The 27,317-nt window shown below is 37.9% G+C and overlaps 1 protein-coding gene across 1 annotated transcript; it reads right to left on the minus strand.

The window, feature by feature from the left end:
• On the minus strand, nucleotides 1-26,384 carry gtf2b (general transcription factor IIB). The gene is made up of 7 exons (XM_073062630.1): nucleotides 26,298-26,384; nucleotides 16,235-16,341; nucleotides 6,245-6,378; nucleotides 4,895-5,041; nucleotides 4,634-4,763; nucleotides 1,645-1,926; nucleotides 1-1,073 (listed from the first exon to the last, which is right to left on the minus strand). The coding sequence occupies exons 1-7, from the start codon at nucleotides 26,312-26,314 to the stop codon at nucleotides 940-942; spliced, it is 951 nt and encodes a 316-aa protein (XP_072918731.1). The 5' UTR covers nucleotides 26,315-26,384; the 3' UTR covers nucleotides 1-939.
• Nucleotides 26,385-27,317: the final 933 nt, after the last annotated feature.

Below are 27,317 nucleotides of genomic sequence, written 5' to 3' on the forward strand. Positions count from 1 at the left end.
TTTTATGAAACAAAGTTAGATTTGTTGTTTTTATTCATTTCTCTGTACAATCACAAAAGCCATCTAGATATCATTAGCTCTTACTTTAACGACCATTAAAGGATTTCCCACATGCTACTTTAAGGAATTTTGAGCGACATGTTGTGTAACTCATAACACTGATGCAAAATGGAGCTGCTGCTTTAGAAAATGACCCCTCAATATTAGCTAATTGATTACTTTCTGTACAAACATTTTTTTTTCAGTGAAACCAGTACACAACAAATCTGCCCTTTTAAAATAAACAATTTAGAGCCTCAGGAACACAAATACTGCACACTTCAGTGCAATTTTCCTTGCACAGATAAAATCACCAAAAACAAAAAAAATGCAGTTCAATACGTTACCTAAACAACCTACAAGCTTTCCTGAAAACCTGAAACTAAGCTGATGGTAAGTGCAATTTTAAAGCTTAGTAACCATTTCTTAACAATAAATACCAAATGTGAAGTTCAAGAAGTCCGTGTAGATTAATAAAAGGAAAAGACAAGCATCTAATTAACCTGAATGTAGGTCTGTCAAATTACAAGTTAGGAGTTCTACCAAAAAAATTCTGTGAATGAGCTAATCTGTCAGCAGCCTTTCACAAAACAATATCCCAAATTTGCATATTATATACAAAGTAATGATCTATTTAAGTATAAATTCCTAACTTGCAAATATACAAATCATCTGGCAAGAACAAACAGTCTTGAAATTCAGCCTTGGAATGTATGTGCTGTATTTGGAGAGGGCATACTCCTCTGCTGCCTTATTGGTTCTCAAGTTGTTCACTGTAGTAGGTTTCAAAAATCAGTGATAATATTAACTTGTTTCAAATGTTTAAGGGGGGGGGAAAATTGTGATTTTTTTCATATTTTAAAACAATAACTGTGTACATTCTGTGCAGACTAGTTCGGATTATAATTGGGGCAGCTTGTCCACCGGAGTATCAAATTTAAATTCAGCAGGGAAAAGGTCAGCTGCCCGTGGATAGATGAGTCTGTACGACTGCCTAATTGTGACATCAGCCACACCAGCAATGTCTCCAATTTCTGCAGGGGAATAAAAAATAAACATCAATTAGATTCAGGATACAGCCAGTTTTCATTACCTGCTGATATAAATACTGTCAGCTTCAGGCCCCATTGAATTTTTTTCTTCTAATATACTTACTTGAACTAATCATTGTGTATAAATACCATATCGAGAATACACTAGATCTTCATTGCCCTCTTAAGTTCAGACTCATCAGATCCATTACACACTGCAAGGAAGTATTTCTTGCTGTTTCAGAATGAAACATCACTTGAAATACTGACAACTGGTTAGGGACATACGAAGGGAAACACAACCCTCACGTTTATCATAAGCCATACTTGGGAGATGAGGAGATGGTTTTAAAAAAAAAGTATGGGAGATAGAGACAAGGAGGGATGGGGTTCCCTGTGGGAGGAAGAGGGGAAGTCAGAGGACTGGAGAGGAAACCAGTGGTGATCATGGGCAGAAATCAGTTTTAGATGAATGCACATTTCCTTCCCTGTGGATCCTTTATTTTCAAAAGTATTTATGCAGTTGGTACATAAATCAAGTACAAAACACCATCATTCTTAGAAGCTTGCTTACCTTTCTGCGTCCTTTTGTCTGCGGAAGCTTGTGATGCCATATAAATCGCTGCTGCAGCAACTGAAATGGGGCTCCTGCCGGGGACCAGGTCCAGTTCCACGGCTTTCCTTGCGATATGCGTTGCAGCCATTTGTACCTGTTTAGGCAATCCCAAGTTTGAACAGAACCGAGACATAAAGTCTCCTGTTGTGATTAGATCCACGCTGGTTTCCAGAGCTTTCAGAATTAGCTTGAAGCACCGGCCTATTTCTTTCTTCGGAATTCTGGACACTGCGCAAATTTCTAACGGTAAAAGTGGCAGAGTATTAGATGAAATCAAGTGCCACTGGCATGAACAGAAGTCCATGACGAATGAGGGCATTAAATAATTCTCAGAAGAAATGAAAGTTTATATTAAAACTGCAAGTGGCCAGCAAAAATTTCCAAAAACACTTGGAAAGTACTGAACCCATAACTCTATCCATCCAATCAATCTTGTACTGGCAGAAAGCCAAACAGGGGTGTGGACAGCTTTACACAGCTCCTGCTGAACTTAAGACATCTGTATGTGTTAATATAAAACCAACTGGATGGCAGTATTTCAATGCATTTGTGCCATACATTGTGCATTAAGATGACCAACATGGTCATAACTCTTCAGTTCAGTAAAATTATTTTAAATCAACTATGAACAAAAAATTGCCTGTTCGGCTGCCAGCAACTACTCAGCCTGCACCATTGCATTTTCCATTAGGATCAGCCTGCAGAACTGTTAGGCTGTCGGAGGCAGACGAACAATTCAGACTTGCTCTTATTCTTCCCCCTCCCCCTTCATTATTTGCACCAATGGTTTAAAGCGCTCCACAGTAAATCCCACCCGCTGCATTGCATGCCAGGCATAAGAGTCACTGGCATATACAATCAGTTAAATACAAAGATCCATTCATATCTATTATGTTCATATGAAATGACAGTACGACCACATTTAACTATTGTTATATCAATCTAAACATCTTACAAATAACAGAAAAAAATCAGTGCTCATCCTTGTTCTAGTTTCATTGAGGTAAACAACTGTTGAGTTTATGAAAGGACACTCTGCCCATTTAATATTAACATCCAGCAAGAATAGATCAATTATGAGCGAAGTTCATTAGCGCTACCAAAATACCAGCTAATCAATTGCCACTTTTAACACCATAGGAAATCTGCTAGTGCTAAATGAAGGAACATTTTGTTCAGTAGACACATACCTACTGTGTACTGGATTGAGTTGGCTCAAAATGATTTCACTTTAAGGACCTTACAGAGAACAGACTCCTATCCCATCTCTCTGGATATAAATCCAGGTCCTAGAGGTGAAAGAAAAGTGTTAACTCAGATGACCATCCGAGCTTTGGCCAGGTGTAGAAAATGGAAAAGTTAGGTCTTAAATCAAAACAAAAAAAAATTCTGCTGCATTATTCCTTTTTGCTCAGCCTTACATGACTGACTAACAAAACTCCAAATTCACCTCAAGGAGAGGCAAGCAGCTGTTCTCAAAGCAGAACACTCCTGTTTGAGAAAGTGCTCTGAAACGGAAACCACTGGTCCGCAGAGATGCAAGAGCCTTGATGGGCCGCATCTCATTCTAAAGAAAGCTGTAAGAAATGCCTTGAGTGAAAAGGGGGAAATCAATTTGCTGCAATTTCGGCCAACCCATGTCACATCAGCTTTTGGTCTTGCCTCAACACCAAGTTTGAGTTTCAATGGATTTGAACCATCAGATCTATGTAAAATTTCAGACAGAACTATTATAAAAAGCAGGAAAGTTGTTCCAATGCCCCGGCCAACAAGTTACCCAGCAAAAATACAATAGGCTCATAGAGCTCACTGGTGTTTGTGTTTATGGAACTTAATTTTGCGCAAATTAGCTTCTGCTTACAATGCAACAGTGACTGCATTTCTTAAGTCTTTGGGATGTCCCATGATTAGTTGTTGTCAGCACTAAGCCTATGGGGACAGTCTTTGTTACCCTCAGCCAGCTTAGATAATGTAGTTGTGTTTCAATAAATATGATACAAATCAGTTAGGATTGCCTAGAACGCATATGTACACTTACAACATGACTGGATTCTACAAAGCTGCTGGTCTCGAAGTGCTTGGTAATATCAGAAAGGAATAAAGCAACATCAAATAACAATGGCTGTACTATATTCCGCAGATTGGCTTTATGCTGCCACAATATGGTGGCAAAGGGTGAAAAGCCACTCCTGTGACAGGGGACAGGACCCCAGACTTCTGTCCTGGATGGCACTGAGCATGTCAGTCAAGAATTACATCCTATCATTGCAGAAAAGTGATGTCTATTCCATCACAGCATGGGCTAGAGGCTTTTAAGTGGTGGAGAGGCTCTAATGGAATCGGGTGATGACCCAGCACCGCCCTACTCTCAGATCCATAGAGAAACCCCATTTCTGGTCTTATGATAGCCACATGGTGAAGCATTGGGATTGTAAATGATAGAGGAAGAATATGATTAGGTCTTCTCTCGTTTATGATGATTAACTGATGTGAATGCCTGCCATTTATTATTGACCACTGGGGTGTTACCAAGTCCTCTTCTATTAAGTTATGACTAGCAGTGAGCGCTTCCACATCTGACCTTATGATGGAAGGATACTGAAAAGCATCAAATTGAACTGAGCTTATTTTGCTGATGATCATCTGTTGTAAAGTCCAGTTCCCACCAATCATTAACTTCTTTAGTTACAGTTTCAACAACCAAAAGGTTTCCTTATGAATTTGAAAAGTCTTGGTGCTACGTTCTGAAATAACTCCACTTTTAATGTTGATGGCCGTTGTGTTCACTTCTTTAGCACTCAGCTTATGTGTCCATGAATCAAGGTTGTGAAGACTGCTAATTAAAAATGATTATTTTTACCAAAACCAAGAATTCCTATTGAAAGCTACTTGGAATACAAAGAATTATTGAAAAGCAATATAATTTTGAATTCCAGATCCGACTAACCTTTGAACGTCCGTGGCACACCTTCTTGTCTGCAGGCAATATACAAACAGGCAGAGGCAATGGCATCATTACTCCTTCCTTTTAGGCTCTTCTGTTCATAGACTTGTTTAAATAAATTATTAGTTCGATCCTGACAGAGGAAAAGGAAGAAACTATTTAATTATGTTTGAGTTCTTTGATTTTTGAGAATACTAAAATTTCACGTGTTCACTAAATTAATGAAATGATGCAGTGATTAAACAAAAAGCTCCACAAACTTACAACTATATTCCTGGGCAGATTTATCCTATCAGACATATTGCTGATTTCCTTAAATGCATTCATCATTGCTCGATCAGAGCTACTCATTGTCCGACGATTGTGGTATTTTGCATTTCCAAACTCATCAAAGCTTGCTGATCCAGTCCCCTGTAGAGGAATGCAAAGCAAGTAATATTCCCAAAAGGAAAAATGGGCTATAAATACACAAAAAATGCATAGACTGGAGTACTCTGCTACAAATCTCACAATAAACCCATTAGAAAGGATGCTGCAGCCTATTTGTAATCTAAGTGTAAAATACTGGTCCAAGATCAATGAGGGTCAGTTTTCACATCCCTTCCAAGCTCATAAAAGGCTTTCTTACCAACATTCAGAGGAAACGCAGAAAACAGATCAGAACTACTACACAACTTATAGGGAGGATTACTGTTTCTTCCTTTGATATGGTTATTTTATAGTTACACAGCTAAATATAAGGAGAGATTTGTCTATGCACTTGAAAATCAAAATAATATCCTGAACATTCACATTCAATAAGCACAGTGTTATTTACCCAGAGGAAGCAAAACTGCATTGGCTGTCAGAGGCCACCAGCAAAAGGGAGGGCACTTGAGGTAATAATCATATGTCAGTTGGGAAGAAGTATTGTGTAAGAGTTGAGCTACTTTGAAGAGTGGGGCAATCATTAAAACATCAAAATCTGCACGTGAACCTGACCTACTTGAATTTAGTTTAGACTTCAAAGCTCAGTTTAGGGCAAAAAAGGAACTAACCTGCAAGCTCCTTCAAAGGCTTTGCAACTTTAATTAGATAATAACTGACGACTCAGGGCACTTAAAACTTGGTGGAAGTGCTGGCTAAACTGCTTGAGGCAGTTTACAGATGGGATACATGCATAAAACTGGATTTGAAATTGGTTTTTATTGTGACATAGACCAAGACAGAGTAAAAAGGTTGTGTTACATTCTGTTCGTACACAGTGTATTGAGGTAGAACAAGGTAAAACAAGTGCAATACACAATAAAGCTACAGAGAAAGCGCAGTGCAGTTAAATAATAAAATGCAAGAGCATAATAAGGTAAGTTGTGAGATCAAGAGTCCAACTTATGTAACAGTCTTATAACAGTGAGATAGCAGCTGTCTTTAGGCCTGGTTGTACATGCTTTCAGGCCTTTTTTCATATCTTCTGCCTGCAGTAGTCCAAATCACAGATCGATGTGTGTGCCCACAGATGGAGACAGTGAGGAATTCTGCATTTCTTTGGAACCATCACCTCATTTAATACTGCAGAAAACTTGTTATGTTAAGTTACATTTTATCAAGTCAATTTACTACTAATCACATTCCTACCTTCCCAATCATCGTTGACAAATCCCCACCATTTAGCAGTGGATTCTGGGCATCACCAACTCGAGATGGGTCTTTTGTTGCTTTGTCATTACTAAATGTTCGCCATTCTGAGCCAACATCTATAACCCTATCACCTGTTGAAAGAAATGAGGACAGACATGAAAATCATATTAAAAAAACCATCGAAAAGTTTTATCAAGCTTCAAAGGAATATAAATTTTGTCCAACTACTACACTGTTCCTATCTTTGTGCATGTCAGTCTGTGATTTGGACCCCCCCCCCCGGAGGTTGTTTTCCTTTGATTATAGCAAGCTGCATTCCATATTTGCTCATTTAAGGGCCATTGTTTTATCACCTGTTTATGAAAGGAAAAGGAATAGCTTTCCTCGTCCATGGAACTCTCCAAAATGACCAAATGCAAATGCATATCTCCACATTTACTGTTTGTGTATTGTACCAATTACACACGAAATTTCACATTAGTCAAAATAAATTGAAATATTTCAACTGTAGTTAAGCCAGGTCCCAAAGATTACAATTTGGACCCTATATTCAAATCATAAACCTTTACTTCCACTATGCTGCAGCACACTGGACAGAGGATGAACTTGTACTAACATTAACAGATAGTATCCTTTATAAATTCAGCCTTAACTTGATAACGTTTATCAAAGGAAAAACAAATGTTCAGGCTTACAATGTCAAACATTATATTTATAAAACAGGTGCATTGTATAACATTTACCGCTTTTGATTTTATTCAACATTCCATGTTAGAGTTAATTCAAAGTGAATGGTTAAGTCAACTCGCCAAGTGCATCAATAACCAACGGCACTTTATTTTCAATAAAAAAAAGTCACATTGCTCGGAACCATCATGATTCAATTAGAAACTACTATTTAGCCACATTCATTAATGGGAAGCCAAGTAAAGGACACTGAGGGCAAAGTACTTGAACTGGTCTACATTACCCTAGAGTATCATTGCAGGCACATTAGACCAATGTGCCTGTTATACATTAGCAATGTTATGTACAACACCAAACCCATTCCACAATATCAATCAGCTAAATTATGAATGCTTCTGTAAATCTGACAAACCATACAGATTTTTGTTAAGATTTATGGCAAAGGAAAAACAAAGTCCCTTTCTTTACCACACCTTATGACAATGGGGAGAAATTAATTAGATCTAAACTGATCCAACATCTTGCCACAACAATGTAGGCCAGATGTTTGCTAGGTAACCAGAAGGGGCGGCACAGTGGTCAGTTGACGAGGTTTCGATCCTGACTGTGTGGAATAGGCACATTCTGATTGTATTGAACCCTCCTCGAGGGTCTCAAGATGGCGCTCATGGAGTAAACCGCACTTAGGCTTTGCTCCAAAACTTTTACGTTTTTTAGCCTACAAACACCCCTTAAACTTATTCTAAAGGGGTTTAAATATACTGAATTCTTCTTTTTAAACTATTTGAATTATTCTCAACTTGCTGAAATGTCTAAAGTAAAAGAACCGAAACAGACGAAAGAATCGGTAACTTTAGAAGCAGTTGCGAAGATTGTGGAAGCTAAATTTGAAGAGATGGAGGAAAAATTATTCAAAAGGCTTTCGAAGTATGACGATCGTTTGAAATCACTCGAAGAAAAGTTTCTGGAACTTTCACTGGAATCACAAAAACAACAAGCAAGCATTTTGGCTCTTGAAGAAGCCGCTCGTAAGAAAGATCGTATGATTGAAAAAATACAAGAAGAGCAAACCTCGACTTCTCAACAGATGGATCGTTATAAAGTTAAAATTACGGATTTGGAAAATCGCTCTCGAAGGCAAAATCTCCGGTTAATTGGGATCCCGGAAGGATTTGAAAGCGGTGATCTTACCGTTTTCTTCTCTAAATTTCTAGTGGATGTCCTGGGCAAAGAGGTCCTGGATCCCCCCCCAATAATCGATCGAGCACATCGGGTAACAAGATTTTATGCAAGTTCAAGTTCGAAGCCGCGGCACATAATTTTGCGGATACACTACCCTCATATCAAAGATCGCTTGATCCGTGTGGCTCGTAAAAAAGGTATGATAACCCATCAAAATTTCAAGTTTCGTATCTTGGAGGACTATAGCCCAGAAGTATTACGGGCTAGGCTGGCTTTCAGATCGGTTATGTCGAATTTCCACCAGAAAGGCTACAAGCAAGCGCTGTTATTCCCAGCACATCTGAGAGTCGCCCTGGAAGATGGAACTGTTCGGCTGTTTAAATCGCCAGCGGATGCTCAAGGTTTCCTGGATCAATGACATTCTATTGGGCTGATCAGTGTAATTTAGCCTATAGATTTGGATCTATTATGGATTGATATATGGGTCCTTTCTTTTTTTTTATATGGCTTGCATATATTTTTTATATACGATTAAAGCTTTCTTTTTTTTCTGCTGGGTTTATGCTGATTTTATAGTTTTTCATATTATTAATCTATTAGCGTTGAAAATGACCGATTAGGGTCTCTCTTTTGTTTTTCTTTTTTTAAAAATAAAAAACGATATACGCTTTCTTTTATACTTTTAACATCTGAATATTAAGACTGAGGGAAAAAAAATGGCGTTTCTTCTTCCCGACTGACTCCAGTGTTTGGAGCGTCATAACTGTTTTGATGTATTTGAAAGTTTGAAACTTTTATTTATTGTTTTAATTCTTTTCTTTTAACTTTTTTGTTTATATACATTTATAACACTAATTTTATATCTTAACTTTTGTAGTATTAACCCTTTTTATAATGTGGGTTGTTTGTATTTTCTTTATTACGTTCGAGTTGCCGTCTTGAGACATGGGGGTAGTTTTAGTATTAGCTCGCTCGCTTGCCTTTTTTGGCTTTTTTCTTGGGGTTTCAAGGGTGGTGGGAGGGGGATTTTTCTTTCTTTTTTTGTTTTTTGCTTGCTTTTCGCTTAGTTTTATTTTATGGGCGCATATGAAACTACAAAAATGGCTGCAGTGCTATGACTTCCGGTTTCCTTTTGAACTTATTTCCTTCTTCCGGGTTCATGAGTTCACTTTTCTTTCGAACTTATGTATTAACTGTAATATATACTGTCAAGATGGTTAAGACTATTAATTTCGTTTCTTGGAATACTAATGGTTTAAATCACCCGATCAAACGGAAAAAAGTATTCAAAGTATTCCATAGAATGAATGCTAATGTTATCTTTATACAAGAGACTCATGTAAGGAAGATGGATAGTCAGCGCTTGTTTAGGTTCTGGAAGGGCCAACAGTACCACTCAAATGCGCAAGCCAAAGTGAGAGGTGTTTCTATTTTTATAGACTCATCTACTGCTTTTATACATCATGAAACAATTTCAGATCCGCAGGGTAGATTTTTGCTTATTACTGGTTTACTTTGTAATCAAAAAGTTCTTCTAGTTAATGTTTATGCTCCAAATACTGATTGTCCTGAATTTTTTAAATGTTTATTTACATCCTTTCCCAATCTGAATCAATATAGATTGATAATGGGCGGGGATTTTAATTGTTGTTTAAACCCTGTGATGGATAGATCCAAGCCCATTCAAATTTTTCCGAATAAATCGGCTTCTCTTATTAATTCCTTTATGATTGATTCAGCTATTTGTGAAATTTGGCGTTTTTTACACCCTAATGACAAAGAGTTTTCATACTTTTCCCATGTCTATCATAGTTATTCAAGAATTGATTACTTTTTCATTGATCAGCATTTACTTACAGATGTCATGGATTGTAAATATGACTCAATTATCATATCTGATCATGCACCTTTGAAGTTATCTATTAAGGTGACGGATTCATATATTAGTACGAAAAGTTGGAGGCTTAATCCTGTTCTTTTGCAGGACTCTGACTTTATTAACTTTATTAAACAGCAAATTGATTTGTTTTTCTCAATAAATTCCACAGCAGAGATCTCTAGTGGAATTTTGTGGGATACTTTTAAGGCATATATTCGTGGACAGATTATTTCATATTCTGCTGGAGTTAGGAAACGAACTAATTCCAAAATATTAACATTAGTTGATAAAATTAAGGCAATTGATAAGATCTACTCATCAACTCCTAGTAAAGAACTTTATAAAGAAAGAGTGGAACTCCAAATGGAACATAGTTTACTATTAACCTCCTCGATTGAAAGTCAGTTAATTAAATCGAAAGCTCAATTTTATACATATGGAGATAAGTCAGGTAAACTACTAGCTAATCAATTGAAAATTGCTTCAGATAAGCGACAAATTACTAGGATTCGTAAACAAGATGGTACTTTGACGATTGACCATAAAGAGATAAATAAAGCCTTTCAAGATTTTTATAATTCCTTATATCAATCAGAATGTACTAAGGACTCTTCTATTATGAATGAATTTTTAGGGAAATTGAATATTCCAATAGTAACTGTTGAAGATAATGTATTTTTGGATACACCTATTACCGAGTCTGAAATAGAAAAGGCTATTTTTTCAATGAACTCGGGTAAAGCTTCAGGTCCAGATGGTTTTTCCGTAGAATTTTTTAAATCCTTTTCTTCTATACTTTCTCCTTGGCTTTGTAAAATTTTTAAAGATGCATTAAGTATAGGTAAACTACCACAATCTTTTTATGAAGCTTCTATTTCTTTAATTCTTAAAAAAGATAAAGACCCGACTGAATGTGCATCCTATCGACCTATATCTTTGCTGAATACAGATTTTAAGATTTTTAGTAAAATTTTAGCTATTAGATTAGAAAATATATTACCTCGGATTATTTCTGAGGATCAGACCGGATTTATTAAAAATCGCTATTCATCTTTTAACATTAGAAAATTAATTAATATTGTTTATACCTCTACATGTATTATCTCTTTGGATGCCGAAAAAGCATTTGATAGAGTCGAATGGTCATATTTATTCAATACATTGCAACATTTTAATTTTAGATCAAAATTTATATCATGGATTAAGTTAATATATCATAAACCTTTAGCTTCGGTTTTTACCAATAATCAAAAATCCCCTTTTTTTCAATTATTTCGCGGTACAAGGCAAGGTTGTCCTTTGAGCCCTTTATTATTTGATATTGCTTTAGAACCCTTGGCTATAGCTATTCGTGAATCACCCAATATTTTAGGCATTACCCGTGGAGAGACGATGTATAAGGTATCATTATATGCGGACGATTTGTTATTATATATATCTGATCCTGAAAGATCTATTCCTGCTATTTCTTCTTTACTTGCTCAATTTAGTAATTTTTCTGGTTATAAATTGAATTTTAATAAGAGTGAACTTTTTCCATTAAATATGTATATTCCAATTTATAATCATGTACCATATAGAATCGTTACAGATTATTTTACCTATTTAGGTACTAAAATTACTAAAAAACATAAAGATTTGTTTAAAACTAATTTTTTACCCTTAATAGATCAAATTAAGCAACTTGCTAATAGATGGTCCCCACTATCTTTGTCTTTGGTAGGCAGAGTTAATGCCATTAAGATGATGATACTACCTAAATTTCTATATTTATTTCAAGCATTACCAATTTTTATCCCTAAATCTTTTTTTGATATGGTTGACTCTAAAATATCTTCCTATTTGTGGCAGAACAAAAATCCTAGATTAGGTAAAAAATATTTACAGAAGCCAAAGAAGGAGGGCGGCTTGGCTTTACCAAACCTAAGATTTTACTATTGGGCAGTTAATATACGGTATTTGATATTTTGGACACAAGAATTGACTACAGTAGCTGGCCCACAATGGGTAAATTTGGAATGTAAATCTGTGCAAGATTTCTCATTGATCTCAATCTTAGGATCTTCACTTCCTTTTTCGTTACTCAAAATTAATAAACAGATAACTAATCCCATAGTTAAGTATACATTACGAATCTGGTTTCAATTTCGTAAATCTTTTGGCTTGAATAAGTTTATACTGTCAAGTCCTATAATATCTAATTACTTCTTTCGGCCATCATCTATAGATCAAGCTTTTTTCCTATGGAAAACAAAAGGTATAACATGTTTTCGTGATCTGTTTTTGGATGATAACATTATGTCCTTTGAACAGTTATCTAACAAATACAATTTATCTAAAACCCATTTTTTTAGATACTTACAAATTAGAAATTTTCTATATAATGAATTAAAGTCTTTTTCGAAAGAATGTCCATTGGACATTACAGAGAGAATTCTAACTCTTAATCCTTATCAAAAGGGTTTAGTAGCTATCATTTACAATATGATTATGAAGGTACAGCCAGATATATCAGTAAAAATTAAGAAGGAATGGCAGGAAGAATTGCATTGCCCTATATCTACTGAGCAATGGGAAAATTTTTTATTATTGGTAAACTCATCCTCTATTTGTGCTAAACATGCTCTAATACAATTCAAGGTTGTACACAGAGCCCACATGTCTAAAAATAAACTTGCTCGATTTTATTCTTATGTTAATCCAACCTGTGATAGATGTCATTCTGATATTGCTACATTGACCCATATGTTTTGGTCTTGTCCTTGTTTACAAAGCTATTGGAAGGATATTTTTAATATCATTTCAAGAGTTTTAAATATTAATCTTCAACCGCATCCTTTTACTGCAATCTTTGGTCTACCTATGATAGATAATATGTGTCTATCTGCTTCATCTCAGCGAATGATTGCATTTGTTACACTAATGGCTAGAAGATCTATTTTATTGAACTGGAAAGAAATTAATCCTCCAACTGTATTTCAGTGGCTCTCTCAAACCATTTCCTGTTTGAGTTTAGAAAAAATTAGAAGTGTGGTCTTTAACTCCTCAGTTAAATTTGAGGAAACTTGGAGACCATTTATTCAACATTTTCATGCGAATTAAATGGTCTGATCCTGAACCTTATTGTTACCATCCTGAATTGTATAAATGGAGGTTCGGAGTCATTGGCACTACTGTATGTATTTAACATTATACAATTGCCCATGTTAGTTGTTTTTTTTATATATATTGTTTTTTTTTCTTCTTCTTTTTGGGGTTTTTTTTTTGCTTTTCTTTTTAAATCCTTCATATTAATATTATAAGTTTGGGAGACTTTTTACATTGATTAATACATAATTGATTATTAATGAATCTATTGTGTACTCTCAAATGTTTTTGTACTTATATTTTACTTATGTTTTTTTCTCAAAATCAATAAAAAGATTTGAAAAGAAAAGAAAAGAACCCTCCTCGAGGTAATCTGGCTTCCTCCCACATCCCAAAGACATATTGGTTGATACATTAAGTGGCCATTGTAAAACTTCTCACATTATGTAGGTAAAAGGTAGAATTTTAGGAGGATTTATGGAAACGTGGGGAGAATGAGAATAGTAGAGGAATTTTCTATGCTGTAAGGTTCTATGATTCTAGACATTTAAAGATAATTAAACTAGCATGCAAACTGCTTTTGCATGAACACATTCACCACATGCAGAATGTACCTATGAAATTATTAAGCCCCTAGATACCAAATTACATAGAGAACAGAATCTGTGTAACTACCTTGGGAATTCCTCTATTTTTAGAACCTTCAAAAAGGGGTCAGGAGAGTGCAACTTAGTTTTATCAACAATGTTTTCCCTACATTTACCACAAATATATAATACATTTTGTAAAGAGACTGATTACAATTTGAAAGGGAGACTAATATGCATATGACTTCTAATGACCCAGTATAAACCACAAATTTAAGTCAGTAAATTCTCTTTAATCAAGTGCTTGTGTAGCATCCTAATAAGACCCTTCAGGAAATGAGAGAGCATGCAATTCTACACAAAACAATTAATCAAGTGCTTTGATTATCCCTTGCTAAGCTCTATTTAGAAGCAAATACAGTAATATATGTAATGTTCATGTTTTCTGCAGCAAATATTTCAAGCTAACATTCCCTTTGACAGAACTGATGTTTTCTTTGCTTCAGATCACAGTTAACAGCATGCAAGATGGCAGGAAAACATCTATAGACCGCTTTCATAACTAGTATTTAAAAATCAGTCTTTCACATAAGCAGAGTTTAATTCTTGATAATGCTATATAAAAATTACTTGCATTAAACATCATCAGTAGATTATTTGGTAGACTAGATTTTGAATGACAGATTTTGCCAATGGACATGGTGGCATGTGAACCTGCAGAATAGGATGCAGTAATTGACAATTTCTGTAGCATCTTTAAATAAATAAACTGTTGTTCATCCAACAACCAGTACTATAATTAAACGTTGGAAGGACTTACATTATTATCTTCAAATCCTCTCAAATTCATCAGCTATAAACCCCATTCCTTTCTTTGGCCATTTTCAGACTGAAAGGGGTCAGAAGCTAGGGGACAGAGTTTATGACAGGAATCAAAGAAATGGAGTCAAACTTCCTAACATTTAGTTGGGAGAAATTTTCTTGTTCAATACTGGACATTAGACAAGTTGCTTATAAGGTAGTCCTTTGGAGTCAAGGATGATCTGTTTCCATTACAAGTGCCAGGGTTTTCAGGTGCCTGAAGTGTTCTATTATGGACTTTCTGCAAGCACCACCATGGTGGAGTGGTGGATGACTGACAGGGTAGGAAAACAGTTCAGCGTTGAGCGTGGATAACTTCACTCACCTCAATGCTGAACTGACTCCACAACCTATAGACCAAGGGTTCCCAACCTTTGTTATGCCATGGACCCCAGGCTGGGAACCCCTGCTATGAACTCACTTTCAAAGACAGTATTATTTATTTCCTTTTTCCTTTTTATTATTTCCATGATTTGTCTTCTTTTGCATATTGGTTGTTTATGTCTTTGTTATTTTAGTCTTCCAAAAATTCTAATGTATTAATTTTCCTGTGAATGCCCATAAGAAAATGAATCTCAAGGTAAGTATATAGTGTTAGATACATTCATACTTTGACAATAAATTTACTTTGAATGTTTAACTTTCTGAACATTAGCTTGGGGTGTTCTGTGTGAATAGCCTTCACTTGTTCCTATCACAGACACTTATTTTTCCTTGTCTTCCAAAATAGTTTTTCTTTCAAGATGAAAGGCAACAGGCCATGGATTCCCAAGTATTTATGAGGACATTAGAATTTTTCAAAGGAGATACAAAATATCTTTAAACCTTCCTGTCGTGATGGAGATCAGACGAAGACTGCTCAGTTCTGCTCAATACAGCTAGGTGGTGGTGTGCATGAGAATCTGTGCTAAAAGTCTTTGACACCTGGCTGGGAGATTTTGGAAAACCGTGCCAGGCATGAGAAATGTAATTAGAAGGAAAGATCCTTAGGAGCCCAGAGGCAGTTATACAGGATTTGAAAGCCAGCACCAAAGCAGACATGTCTTTAGTTGGATAACTAGCAGACAACGAACAATCAAAGTGCATAAAAGACAAGAATTTCGGGTTGTATACTGTATACATGCTCTGATAATAAACAGAACCATTTTAAAGAATGGAGCAAATAGATAACATTGGTTTAATTTCATATGAACTGCTGTACTTGGATCTACTCCCTTATTAAATAGGGACCAAGAAAAAAAAATATCAATTTAAAATCAACCTGCCCTTTTCTCTGAAGAAATGCAAATTACATTATTTTACCATTATTGGCTTTATGGGATGCCACAGACAAGTAACATTTGTTAAGCAAAAGTACATTTTTGGACACAAAAGGCAGTCTAGATAATTCCAAGGCCACAAAAAGTTCAGGCAAGGAACTGGCAAACACAGGTTAACAGATAAGATATAGGTTGGACACAAAACACTGGTCTTCGATTATGCATCCTAAGTGACCAATAATGAGCAACCAAGCTCTGCATGCCATGGGACAAAGTTACTTTCAGTTTTCAATTATAAAACTAAAGGAAGTCATTTAAGTTTTCCTTTCCTTTACACAATCTCATATATATGCAAATAATAAGGGAAGGAAAACTATAATAGCAAATTTATACACTGACTTCATATTTTACAGATCACAGTATGTAACGTAAATACTTCTTTTACCTACAACCAGTCCACATTCTGGACAGATCATATCACCGGCACGGTAATCTTCCACCAGTATGGCATCTGGATGGTTTGGACACTGCACTCTGGGTAATGGATCTCCACTAAAAGGCAACAAACAAAAATATTGTATGTAACTTACAATATTGTTGTAAATGTTAGTTTAAAAAAACAAAATTAGTACAAACCCATAGATTTAGAATCATTTATCTTCTCACAGTTAGAGTCCAAACTCTCAGTCTGCAGAATTTCATTAAAGCCAATCCAAACACTGTGAATAACTGCCAGAGACGGTGCCTTTGACAAAAGGATGCTAACTTGCTTTGTCATTGATGAGCCAACGTGACATGTCAGCAACTGAAAAGGACATGGGAGTAAATTCAAGTACTAAGATAAAAAAATTACAGCAATCTGGGGAAATGTCTGCCTTGCCCCTTGGAATATTTGACTTTCGCAACTCTAAAAGCAAGCAATGCTAGAATTACAAAGCAATCAAGATCCAAGAGGTCATTCAGCTATCACTTAGATTCAAGAATAGCAAATACATTTTTAAAAAACCTGAACTTTCCTGGTAAATTCCAAAAATATTTCTCATTGAAAACTTCACCCCTTAGCATGAAATAAGATCCTCGGGTCTAACTACAAACTTTCACAACTAACATTTATCTTAAAAGTATAACTCAGTGAAAAGCAAAACGGTTCATATAACGCCATGTTACAAATTACTTATTCATTCAGTACCACAGCCGAGAAACAGGCTCTTAGGCTCATTGACCTGCAATGTACCACAGCTCTGCATTCACCTACCATCCACGTACTTATTCAAACTTCTCTGAAATGTTGAAATTGAGCCCACATCCACCAATTCTGCTGACACTTGCACCACCCTCTGAGTGGAGAAATTTCCCTTCAAGTTCCCCTTAAGTCCTGGTCTCATCCAACTTCAGTGAAAAAAGCCTGCTTGCATTTACCCGATCCATACCGCTCAACGCTGTATACCTCCATCAAACTGCCCCACCTCAGTCTCCTATGCTCCCTGGAATAAAGTCCTAACCTATTCAAACTTCCCTATAACTAAGGTACTCAAGTCCTGGCAACATCTTCATAAATCTTCTCTGAACTCTTTCAATCTTTCCTCTAGGCAAGTGACCAGAATTACACTCAATATTCCAAGCCTTACCAACATCTTATACTACTTCAACATACATTCAAATTCCTCGACTCAATACTTTCATTCATAAAGACCAACATGTCAAAATCTCTGCTTATGTAATAGGGAATTATGGATCTAAACTCCAAGATCTCTCTTTCCTCCCACATTCTTCAGTGCCCTACTACTCACCATGCAAGTCCTACCCTGCTTTGTCCTCTCAAAGTGCAACAGCTCACACTTGTCTGCATTAAATTTCATCTGCCATTTTCCCAGCCTGTCCAGATCCTGTTGATCGCTTGCTCATTGCCTACTACGCTCCCAATCTTGGTGTCATCGCAAATTTGCTGATCTAGTTTACTACATTATCTCTAGGTAGTTGACATAGATGACAAACACCAACAGACCTAGCATCAACCCCTATGGCACACCACTAGTCACAGGACTCCATTCAGACAGGCAACCAACTAGTACTACTCTCTAGCTACTCCCCGGAAGACAATGTTGAATTCAATTTACTATCTCAGCCAGAATGCCAGATGACTGAACCTTCTCGATCAAACTCCTGAGCAGAACCTTCCCAAAAGTCATGCTAAAGTCCATGTAGACAACATCCACTGCCATTCTTTCATCAACTTTCCTGGTAACCTCCTTGAAAAACTGTAAGATCGGTTAGACACAACCTATTACTTCTCCAGACTGTGTCCTCTCCCAAGTAAACACAGATACAAAAAAATCCATTTAAGATACCCCCATCTCTTTTGGCTTCATGTATGATTGGCCACACTTATCTTCTAGCAAATGGTAACCCATATTTCAAACTGTATTATATATGCTTTGAATTGAACTGACTATTACTTACGTCCTTCACATACATGAAGGGTAAAATTCTTTACATCGCTGGCTAAATATGCAATTTATAGTAATTTGTAATAAGTAGCAAGTACAACAGGACAATCAATATAACACAGAAATACAATTGCATCAGCGTGAATTAATCAGTCTGATGGCCTGGTGGAAGAAGTCCCAGAGCCTGCTGGTCCTGGTTTTTATGCTGCGGTACCGTTTCCCAGATAGTAGCTTCTGGAAAAGTTTATGGCTGGGGTGACTCAGGCCTCCAATGATCCTTCAGGCTTTTTTTTTCACGCACTTGTCTCTATAAATAATGCCCTGAATAGTGGGAAGTTCATATCTACAGATGTGCCGGGCTATCTGCACTCTCTCTGCAGAGTCCTGTGACTGAGGGAAATACAGTTCCCATAGCAGGCAGTAATGCAGCCAGTCAGGATGCTATCAGTTGTGCCCTTTACACCTCGAAAGTCTCAAAGTGGTAAACTAAATGAATTCTTGATATTAACACCATCATGGATATGCTGTGTGTTTCAGATTCAGATTCCTTTATTTATCCAAAGATACAGTGAAATGTGTTTGCATTAACAGCCAGCACAATGTAAGGATGTGCTAGGGGCTGCTGCAGGTGTCACCACATATTCTATCGACAAAACCTTTAGGATTTGGGGTCTCATGCCAAACTTCTTCAACTGCCTGAGGTGAAAGAGGTGCTATTGTGCCCTTTTCACCACACAGTCCACGAGATCTTTGGTGATGTGTAAGCTCAGGAACTTAAAAGTTGTTCACCCTCTCAACCCCAGATCCATTGATGTCAATAGGGGTTAGCCTGTTCCATTCCTCTGGTAGTCCAGTACCAGCTCCTTTGGTTTTGTGATACTGAGGGATAGGTTGTTTTCTTGACACCACTGTGTCAGGGTGATGACTTCTCTGTAGGCTGCCTCATTATTATTTGAGATTAGGCCAATCAATGTAGGAACAGATTGTTTAAATCAGACATACTTTATGAGAAAATCATGGACAATGATAACTCCTAAGTCTTTTCTAAATTCACGTTCCTTCACTACAGCAGCCTGCCCTGTCAACTGAAGAGCAAAATGGGAAACCTTAATACAAGTTGTTGATAGAATACGTGGCGACACCTGCAGCACATCCTTACATTGTGCTGGCTGTTAATGCAAACACACTTCACTGTATCTTTCGATAAATAAAGGAATCTCAAACATACAGAATATCCATGATGGTATTAATATCAAGAATTCAATTAGTTAACCACTTTAAGACTTTCGAGGTGAAGACTGTTTTCTGTTGCATAACTGACTAAAGCTCTCTAAGCAGAGCTGTGATTTTGGAACAGAGTTTGAAAAGGCCAGTCTATCTATCTACTAACACAACACCCAGAAATACAGCTAATGATATTTGTAGCTCAATAAACATTATACATTACGTATGTAAAAGATATAAACCAAACCCCACAACTATGTTAGCTCCCTGTATCAAGTCCTCCTCAAAATGCCACTTTCAACCAGATAGATCACCCTCTGGTGAAAGTAACAATGAAATATTTCCTGGGAAGCTTTTCACCATAAAATCACACAATAGACACAAACATTTCATAGAAATAATAGTCTGCACAAGCCAGATAACAAGAACAAGGCCTCATAGTAGCTTAGTGGCTAGCACAGTGCTTTATAGCTCCCGTGACTGTGGGGGTTTACTCTGGGTGCCCGTTTCCTCCCACAGTCCCACAACTCATATCACACGTTGAACAGACTTACAAAACAAAATTAAAAACCCGCTTGTTTGAAGTCACTGTTTGACTGTGGCAACAATCAGTTGTGATCAATAATGATAAAGTATAGCAGATGTTTTGTTTACCTGGGCTGAAGTACTCATATATTTATGGCACCCAGTGTCTTGAAGTACAAGCTCAAATTATAAGACACATCATTGATAATGACTTGTTACCCATCCATTTTCTTTAAAAATCATTTTCATGCAGGTCACTGACAGATCGAAATGTCATCTTTCAATAAATCCTACGGTATTCACTCCAGTCTGTACGTCAAACATTACTAATCACTGGTTGACTAAATTACAGGTAACAATCCAAAATGTAGCTTGTGTTTTATTTGCCCATTTCTCAATTTAAACTATCACTGCAGAGTTCAGTATTCTACAACTACCTTGCATTTCTTAGACACCACAAGACTCAACAGAAAAACCTAATACTTTCCTGAATAGCACTTTTGTCACTGGAATAACATTTAACATGTGGTGATCTCATTGAAACAGACAGAACTCTTTAGAGGTTTGACATTAATGAAGAGTCAGCCATTTAGGACAATAACCTCTTCACCAAGAGGGCAACCAATGTTTGGATTCATTACAAAAGTAGTTCACCACTCAGAGGTTTAGAATATTCAAAACAGGGACTGATGTAGGTTCAGAAAGAATCAAAGAATATGTTAGTGCAGGAAAGCAAAAGCACAACCATGATTTTCCCAAATGCTACAACAGACACAAGGCCTGAATAGTTTTCCCCTGTTCCTTTCTGTTATGATTTAATATTCTGCCATGTGTTAATCTCATTAACTACTAATAGATCTTAACTATTTTTAATATCTCAACAACCACAACTGGATGCACATTGAGTGCAATCAAAGTAGAGAATGAAGTAACTGGGTCCCAATAACTTCAGATTTGCATTCTACCAACGATTTTCCTTCTAAAATTAGTAATTTGGTTTATTATTGACACATGTATTGAAGTGCAGTGTAAAAACTCCTTAGTCTGCCATCCACAGATCATTCATTACAACAGTGCGTTGTAGTATTAGGGAAAGCAATAACAGAACGCAGCATAAAGTATTAGAGTTAGTGCACTGCAGGCCGACAATAAGGTCAAGGCCCGTGCAAGGTACATAGTGGGTCAAGAGCCAGTGCTTGTTGCCTTATGATGGATTCAGTATAAACTCTGTCAAAGCTCTTAAATCACTCTCTCACACATCATAATGATGTGCATGGATCTTTTTTTTGCACTTTCTGCTACACATGGTTCTTCCTCCTTGTACATCATCTCCAACTCTTTCAGTGACTCAAGTTCTACTTTGCTAGACTTCAATGTGAATTTAACAAATATTTCATTCGAATAGACCCCGATAGAACTCCTGAAATATGTATTTAAATGCTTAGTGACTGACAAAATCCACATCATTACACTTTTACATTTAAAAAACTATATTTTACAAAATATGCAAATGCTGTTCTCAACAAAGCATAAAGACGGTTTTTGAAGCTTTTGAAAAAAAGGTCAAAATCAAAATAGATCAGCTCTGTTCAAATGGATCCCAGGGCACTGACAACCTGGTGCTAATGTAACTTACTGTGCAACGAAGAATAAATACAGAAGTTTTCAATTCAATTTGAGCTTATGAACATTGTATTTTTTTCTTCAACTGAGAATCATATTAATATCCTTCAGAGAAAAGTTGGGGCCAGAATTGCATGTGAGATCAACTCAGCACACATTAGAAATGGAGGCATTCTTGATTTGATGGGGCCAATGAGCCAACAGGGAGAATGCCAATAATACATCAGTGTACAAGTAATTCTGATATTTCATGCTCCCATGACCAGTGCCGGCAGGGACACAATTATTGTCCATCATGCACTGATGAGAAGACAGTAGTGAACTTTTCTTCATTGTAATGATATCCCAAAAATGGCAGTAAGTTTTGGTTTGGGCACTCAGGTACTGATCTTAGCTATGACTTTATTGTGCAAACACTATTGATTTATGAACATCCTGTGCCTTTTATTCATAGCCCATAATGTGGATTCTAATAGTGAACTCTGGTTAACTGGGCCATTGGTTTATCAGGGCAATGACTTATTTGGGACTCTATGCCACTTAATCGGACAGGCGTCTATTGCTGAACAGTTTTAAATTAGATTCAGTTGCACGCACTTGTATGGCCATTTACACCATGCTTAGAGCAAACAGTTTTTAAAACAGTGTCAGTTGAACGTGTTTGTGTTCTAAAATCAGTGATTTTAGTCGCTGATAGTTGGTGACAAACAAGCAGTGAGACAATTCTGAAATGTTTTGCTCACTGTGGTTTCAAGCACTCAGGCTTGGAGATGCCAGAAATGGCCGGGAGTAAAAATGAAATAATTTCATTACTTTATCAAGTTAGGGACTACAAAAAATTTGAAGGTATCAACATCTTAAATGTTGCAATGAAAATTTGGAGAATGCAGCCGTCAAAAACATTGTATGAAGGCAGTCCATCATCTGCACTATGTGTCTGTGTTGATTTTGTTCATTTGTAGTCAATCAAAAGCACACACCAGCATACACTGGATAAATTCTTCCATTAATAACTATTAGGAACTAGCAGTACTGATAGTGGATTGTATTGGTATTGGTAGTATTCTAATTTGCTCTGTACTTCATAATTTATTACACAGTTAAACGACAGTGAGCCCTTTTTATACCTTAACTATCTGAATTGACTTTCTTACATTCTTCATGTACATAGAGTAAATAACTTTACATTATGTCTCCATCTAAATGTGTAATGTGCAATTTATAGTAATTTGTAATAAATAATATGTATAACAGGACAGTCAATATAATATAAACATACAATTGTGTCAACATGAATTAATCAGTCTGATGGCCTGGTGGAAGCAGCTGTTCTGGAGCCTGTTGGTCCTGGCTTTTATGCTGTGGTACTGTTTCCCTGATGGTAACAGCTGGAACAGTTTGTGGTTGGGGTGACTCAGGTCCCTAATGATCCTTTAGGCCCTTTTTACACACCTGTCTTCGTAAAAGTCCTGAATAGTGGGAAGATCACATGTACAGATGTGCTGGGCTATCCGCATCACTCTCTGCAGAATCCTGCGATTGAGGGAAGTAAAGTTCCCATACCAGGCAGTGTTGCGGCCAGTCAGGATGCTCTCAATAGTGCCCCTGTAGAAAGTTCTTAGGATTCAGGGGCCCATACTAAACTTCTTCAATTGTCTGAGTGAAAGAGGCGCTGTTGTGCCTTTTTCACCGCACAGCTAGCATGTACAGACCACCTGAGATCCTCGATGATGTGGATGCCGAGGAATTTAAAGCGTTTTACCCTCTCAACCCCAGATCCATTGATGTCAATGGGGTTAGACAGTTTCCATTTCTCCTGTAATCCACAACCAGCTCCTTTGTTTTTGTGACATTGAGGGAGAGGATGTTTTCTTGACACCACTGTGTCAGGGTGATGACTTCTCTGTAGGCTGCCTCCTTATTTGAGATTAGGACAAACAGTGTAGTGTCGTCAGCAAATTTAATTAGCAGATTGGAGCTGTGAGTGGCCACACAGTCATGTATACAGAGAGAATAACGGCGTGAGGGACACCTGTGCTGAGGGTCAGAGGTGAGGGAGCCCACTCTTACCACTATGAGACTTTGACTAATGGAAGCAACCGCTTAATTGGGTCAAAATGTCCTGGTCCCAATTAACCAGAATCCATTGTACATGCAAACTTTCTTGCCCTATTTTGCCTCTATCATATCAACAGATGTATAGGTTGTGATATATCCTGTACGCATACATACTATGCAGGTGACTCCATACAGTAAGCCAGGAGTTAAGTATTCCATCCCCAGAAATTGTTTTTGAGGGAACAGGAGATAATCTCATGTCTGTGTTCAACAGCTCAACATTTGTAACAAAGCACTTGCATCATTGTTCCAAGTTGATCTCCCTATGGTGGTTACATCCATCAGATATAACTTCATAAAGTGATAATGAGGTAATTTTGCAACAGGCCAGAGACAGTGGATGGTTCGGTCTTCATGTTTGAAGTATTACAACTTTCCAAGCCCAACCCACAACTGACTGCATCATGGTCTAGTACAGTGATCTGAATACACAGGAACACAAAAAGCTCCAGAATAGTGGACTCTGCCCAGTACATCACGTACACATCCCTTGTCATCACTGGTAGTATGTACAAGATGTGCTGCTACTTCAATAACAGAGAACATAATACATTACTGAACAGCCTCTTGCAATATGCCTATTATCAGAATATTGTTTTTATTTCTGCTTCCCAGGATCCATAGTATTTAAGTTTATAATTGCCTTTTTTAAAGTTATTTCAGCCTTGTCATTCCTTCTGGATTACAGTAGGCGTTATGCAGTTTGCAACTAGATTCAAGATTCAAATTTATTGCTCACATGTACATGAAATGCATTCTTTGTGTTAACAACCAACACACCTGAAGGTATGCAGGGGGTTGTGCACAATTGGCGCCAACATAGTATGCCCACAATGTTCCGCAGAAAAACACAGAAGACAACAGAATGAAACAGAAGCAGAACAAGCCCTGTTCTTTCCTCCCACCCATCCAAGCACATTCATGATCCTCCAACCCTAGGAAAGGAGGTCCTCCGCCTCGGACTTAGATATTGGGCCTTCAACTTCCCCAGTGAACTAATATTGATTACATCTAGACTAATCAAACCACATGACAGTACTACAAATCCAATGTCAAAGGTAGCAGACATTAATTTGACCCCTTTGAAATTGGTCTCCTATTTGTGTCAAGCTATCCATGAAAGACACTTTAAAAGCAACATCAGCTTATGACTTCACAATATAATGATCAGGCACTCCCATACACACAGGTGCAATTTACACTCACCCCACCTGCCCTGCTTGTTATCACTGCAGCCTTTCCAACAACTCAAGATACAAATATAGTTGTGTTAAAATATTTAAAGCAGTTAAAACAGGCAAGGCACAGTGGGGGGGGGGGGGTTAATAATAGTCACCCTTTTCAATTCTACTTCCCATTCTGACATGTCAGTCCATTGCCTCTACTCCCACGACGAGGCCACACTTAGGTTGGAGAAGCAACACTTTATATTCCATCTGGGTGGCTTTCAACATCGATTTCTTGAACTTCCAGCACCTGCCCCCTCCATCATTCCAGTTTCCCTTTCCCACCTCTCCTTTCCTGCCCATCACCTCCCTCTTCCCTTTCTTCCATGGTCTTCGGACATCTCCTATCAGATGCCCCCTTCTCCAGTCCTCTCCCTCTTTCACCAATTAACTTCCCATCTCTCTATTTCACCTCTCTTGGTTTCACCTAGCACCTTGTATTTCTTCCTCCCCTCCCCCACCTTCTTAGTCTGACTGCTTCCCCATTCCTTTCCAGTTCTGGTGAAGGGTCTCGGCCTGAAACTGTTTAACTCTTTTCCATAGATGCTGTGTGTTGTTTTGGATTTCCAACATCTGCAGATTTTCTCGTGTTTGTGATACTATTTGGGGGGGGGGGGGAATTGGTGCAGACAGAATCAGTGTAGTGGGGCTACAGATGTTAAGTATGGACACTGTGAAAGGAAGGGTCTGTATGACTACAGATGAAAAACTCACTAAGCAAAGGCAGAGGAATCGATTGGGCAAATTGTGCCAATGAGCCACTATAAAAGCGACGATTAACTGTAGATGTTGAAATCTGGCAGACCACCCACCCCATCCCTCCTCTCTCTCCCCCAATATCCTACCTCCTATTTTCCCTCCATATCGTAAACCCTTCTCCTCCCCACAATTAAACCCAAGCGGGATGACAGCGGGAGACAAAAATCGGTGCAGATTGTAGCAGGTATCGACCCCCCTCCCCTACCCTACCATATCCGCTTCTCACACTCTCCCCCAACACACACACAATCCTTCCCTTACTCCAACCCTCCCCCCCACCGTGCCAGGAGCCGCCGGGGTCTTCAAATGTTCACGGTGCGCGAACCCCCGAGAACCGGGTCATGGGCCCCTGTTGCCTGCCAGCGCCTCCATCCCCACCCCTCCCCCTCGCCCAGCGGCACCGCTTCCCGCGAACGAGCTCTGGTACCCCGCTCCGTGTACCGAGCCACCAGCCCCCCCCCCCCAACCCCCGACATCACCTCCGGGTGTGCAGGTCTCTCGATATGGGGCAACTCTAGACGAGGGGCGGGTGGGCAGCGTGTCGGTGCCGTCTGTACACGAGAAACCCGCCGCCACCGGGACTCACCGACTACACGACGCCATCCTGTCCAGGCGAAGGGAGTGACACGCATCGGCCGCGGCCTTCACTTATAAAACCGCGGTCACGTGCTACGTCATGGCGTACAGCAGGGCGAACAGATCAAAACTCCCGGGTGGGCTGGGAGCGTTGCTGTTTCACAATATTCTGTTACCCCCGCACTTGACAGGTCTGTGTGACTGAGCATTTTGAATTCAAATGGTCACCTTCGTTTATCTTTGCATTTCAGTTGTATTTCATGCTGCTCATTCTTTGAAATGCAGTAATTTCTTCATCAAGAAGCATTCGTGGTTGAGTATCCCCGGCGTTTTCTGCTATCATGACTAAATTGCTGTTTTTATTTGTTATTGACCGCATCATTTGCTATTTTAGAAGATTATATAAACTGAAGCTTTACTTTGTCAGCTTTCTGTATGTGGATGGCCACAGAAGGCTTAACAGGAAGTGAATTTAGTAGTTTGATCCTTCAGCATCGTATTAAGTAGTATAGTAGTGGAGTGTTCTAATTCCTAGACTAACGTGACCATTGATCCAGAAACTTAAAATCTAGTCCTATCATAGTGGCTAGAAATTTAATAAATTATATTTTAGAAAACAAAAGGTTAACCGTAATGGTAACTTAAAACTACCCAAACAACACACACAAAATGCTGGTGGAACACAGCAAGCCAGGCAGCATCTATAGGGAGAAGCGCTGTCGACGTTTCGGGCTGAGACCCTTCGTCAGGACTAACCATTTAGTTTTCTGATGTCTTTAAAGGAAAGAATTCCGCCTTCCTTGCTGACACACATATATATGTACAATGTCTGAAATACATCTTATGGAAATGTTTGTTTGATGATGAAATTCAATTAAAAAATAAATTACAATTCCCATATATTTAGTTTCATTTTGGAAGGCACTGGAGTCTGAGCGTCAAATTGCTGGAGAAACTTCAAAGGACGATGCCTCAAAAAGGTGGTTTGCATCACGCTTAGCACAACACATTACCATACAGTTGGCCTAGG

Source organism: Hemitrygon akajei, chromosome 12 (genome assembly GCF_048418815.1).
Source record: "Hemitrygon akajei chromosome 12, sHemAka1.3, whole genome shotgun sequence".
In the NCBI taxonomy this organism is placed as follows: domain Eukaryota; kingdom Metazoa; phylum Chordata; class Chondrichthyes; order Myliobatiformes; family Dasyatidae; genus Hemitrygon; species Hemitrygon akajei.